Source organism: Macrobrachium nipponense, chromosome 9 (assembly GCF_015104395.2).
Source record: "Macrobrachium nipponense isolate FS-2020 chromosome 9, ASM1510439v2, whole genome shotgun sequence".
NCBI classification, from domain to species: Eukaryota; Metazoa; Arthropoda; class Malacostraca; order Decapoda; family Palaemonidae; genus Macrobrachium; species Macrobrachium nipponense.
In genome coordinates this window covers 100535195-100538647 of record NC_061110.1, presented here as the reverse complement: position 1 = coordinate 100538647, position 3453 = coordinate 100535195, and the positions used below count along the sequence as shown (strand labels likewise).

At 51.6% G+C, this 3453-nt stretch overlaps 1 protein-coding gene across 1 annotated transcript; it reads right to left on the bottom strand.

The window, feature by feature from the left end:
* Positions 1–1338: 1338 nt before the first annotated feature.
* LOC135218160 (uncharacterized) lies at positions 1339–3006 on the bottom strand. The gene is made up of 3 exons (XM_064254310.1): positions 2949–3006; positions 1735–2228; positions 1339–1602 (listed from the first exon to the last, which is right to left on the bottom strand). Exons 1-3 carry the CDS (start codon positions 3004–3006, stop codon positions 1339–1341), a joined length of 816 nt encoding a protein of 271 aa, XP_064110380.1.
* Between the last annotated feature and the right edge of the window lie 447 nt (positions 3007–3453).

Below are 3453 nucleotides of genomic sequence, written 5' to 3'. Positions count from 1 at the left end.
AACATTGACCCAGCACAGCGACATGCATGAAACAATTTTCATTGAGTTCATATGGAACCTAAGCAAGGAACAAATAATGGCATGACGCTAACTAAAGCAAAACAAAGCAAATGTCATAAATAAAAAAAAATATTAAAATAAGAGGACACAAAATAAAACAAATAAATAAATAAAGAAAAATGGGGCCAAGATGGCTCCTCAGTTTGTAAAGCTGGGGAAAGGGGGGAAACCACCAAGGCTCAATACATCCAAAATGACAGAGGTAAATACATGAACAAACAAAAATGGGGCCAAGGATGTCTCCTCAGTTCGTGAAGCTGGGGAGGCCACCAAAGCTCAATACAACATTCATACAACCTACAGTCTAAGTTCTATATATACATGGCATTGTGCATCGGGCACTAATGCCGAGAGAGCACATCGGCCATCTTATTGTCCGTGCCCTTGATGTGCTCAACCTTCCAATTGTAGTCCTGGAGGTCCATACACCACCTCATGAGCCTCTTATTCTTGTTACGGAACTGAGTGAGGTAGATTAAAGGAATTATATGGTCCGTCAGGACAGTCAGTGGGAACTTATGGTCAGCATGGTAGGATTCAAAATGTTTAGGGCTAAGACCATGCCAAGTAGCTCCTTCTCGATCGTACTATACCTCGTCTGAGCTGGGTTCAATTTCTTTGAGAAATAGGAGACAGGGTGACGCACCTGGTTTTCCTCCTGGAGGAGGACCGCACCCACCCCTACATCGCTTGGGCGTCTAACTGCTATTGAGAAAGGCTGAGAGTAATCAGTGTGTGCGGAGCACCGGGCGACTCATGAGGACCCTCTTCAGATGGTCGTAGGCCTCCCGACACTCCTCTGTACAGCGGAACTGGTTATCCCCCTTGAATAGGTCAGTGATGGGAGCAGCTACTTGGGAGAAGTTTGGCACAAATCTCCTAAAGTACTGCACCATCCCCAGGAACCGTTGGGCTTCCTTCTTAGTTTTTAGGATAAGGGCATATTCTGTATAGCAAGAATGTTGGCATCCTTTGGCATTATTTTGCCCCCTCCTACCTGGTGGCCCAGGTATGTGATCTCAGACACTCCCAAAGTACACTTCTTCAGGTTGATGACCAAATTGGCTTTCTGGAGTGCACCCAGCACCTTCTTTAGGGTCTGGAGGTGTTCGTCCCACGTTTTGGAGTAGATGACAATGTCGTCTAGGTAGACCACACAATTAGGAATCCCTGCTAGCACCTTGTTCATGAGTTTCTGGAAACAGCTAGGTGCGTTCCGTAGACCAAAAGGCATCACCCGACACTGGTAAAAGCGCCCCGTCCGTGTAATGAATGCAGTCAGGGGCCGTGACTCCTTGGCCAATGGTACCTGCCAGTAACCTTCTCTAGGTCTATCTTACTTAGGAATGGGAATTCGCCTAGGCTCTCCAAACAATCCTCGATGCGCGGGAGCGGGTAGGATTCCGGTTTGGTCACTGCATTCAACTTGCGAAAGTCAATGCAGAGTCGGTCTCCTCCCCCCTCCTTTGGCACCAGGACTACAGGGGATGCCCAAGGGCTCTCACTCTCCTCAATGAGACCTAAGTCGAGTTGTAGTTTAACCTGTGCCGCCACCCGTTACCGCCCGCTGGGGGGTTAAGCCGGTAATAATTTTGCCGAATGGGGCTGGTTCCCTCAAGCAATTCAATCTTGTGCTCCAAGAGCTGGGTGCTACCTAGCGTCTCCCTCCCGCACGACCTGTGGATGCTGAAGGAGTAATTCCCTGATGTCATTTCTCTTCGCCGTATCTAGTGCAGGAGTGATCAGTTCAAAATTGGCTAGGACCTCCGAATTACTCTGGGGTGAGGAAACCTGGGTGACTGTCCCCACCATTTCGCCCCTCTGGTGGTAGGGCTTAAGGAGATTGATGTGGAGCCACTTAGCCCGCCTAGTGCCGCAATCACTAGATAGTTTAATGTGGCCCTTCTTTTCCAGAATCTTTGTAGGGGCCCATGACCTTGTGCTTAGAGGCCTCCGCTCTCCAGTGCGGAGAACCAGAACTTGGTCTCCCACTTCAAAACTCCGGTCTTGAGTCTCCCGATCCACCCGACTCTTCATACTGCTCTGCGCCACCGTCTCTGAAGCTTTGGCAACATCCCATGCAACCCGTAATTTAAGCCTGTATGTTCTGGCAGCTCTTCCAGCCAGGAGGCCTTGGTGGGGTTTTCCCAAGCCCTCGTAGAGTATATCTAGGGGCCACGTGTGGAGTGAGCATATAGCAGCTCAAAGGGACTGTACCCGGTGGTTTCTGAACGTGCCTGGCGGAGGGGCAAACAGAGCGTAGGGCAAATTTTCCTCCCAGTCAGGGGAGCCAGTCTCTCCCAACTTGGTCAAGACTGTCTTCAGTGTCTGGTGGGAGCGTTCCACAAGGCCCTGGCTCTCTGGATGGTAGGCTGTAGAGTCCGGTGGCGAATGCCATGGCAGGCCATCGCCTCCTTAAACTCCTTTGCCATGAAAGTGGGAGCCCTTGTCCGAACTGAATGGTGGCAGGGAAACCAAACCTACAAAAGAACTGGGTCAGTCCTCTGACAGCGTGGCGGGCGTTGGCACTTCGGGTTGGAACGGCTTCAGGTATCGAGTGAACCGATCAATCATCGTCAGTAGGTAACAATTTCCACGTTTACTCCGTGGCATGGGACCCACATAATCTACCAAGACATCATGGAAGGGAATGCCCGCTGAATGGGATGGGCTGGAGAGGCGCCCTTGGCACTACTGGTTTGGGTTCCCAGCGACCTGGCAGGGCAAAACAGGAGGCTACATAAGCCTTAACACTCTTGGGCAGGCCTGGCCCAGAAGAATTGACGCTGGACTTGCTGGGTAGTGCGTTCACACCAAAGTGTCCTCCCAGTCCCTCATGGGCCATGCAACAACACAGTAATCTAAGGTTACGGGGAACAACTACTTGCCGGTGTAGCACTTCAGCAGGTTCGTGGGCACCTCGGGTGACTCTGAGGAGCACCTCATCCTTCAACAGAAGTTCTCCTTAGAGAGGTTCACTATTTCTGCTTCATCCAAATAGGCTGCCTCCCAATAAGGGTTAAGGGTCTCATCCAACTGTTGGTAACGGATGAGCTCGGCCCTGCTCCTTAGGGTGGCTGGGGTGACGGGAGCCTCACTGGTGCCTCCTGGGTCCCCTGAGCTGGTGCTTGGTGGAGAGCTATCCACGGAGGTGGTAAGCAGCACAGTAGGGTCTGTGTACGAGGCTCGGACTCATGGCTGGGAGACGAGGGCTCTTGATCCTCCTCCTTTTGCCCCGGTTAATTCTCCCAGGTCAATGCCACAAGCCACTTGTCACCTTCTACAGGTGCTACATCCAAAGGTTCGGGGTCAGGCTCAGGCTCAGGCTCAGCTGCTGTCATGCACCTTAAGGGCACACACTGCACTCCCTCCAGGAGGAGGTCCCTACCAGGA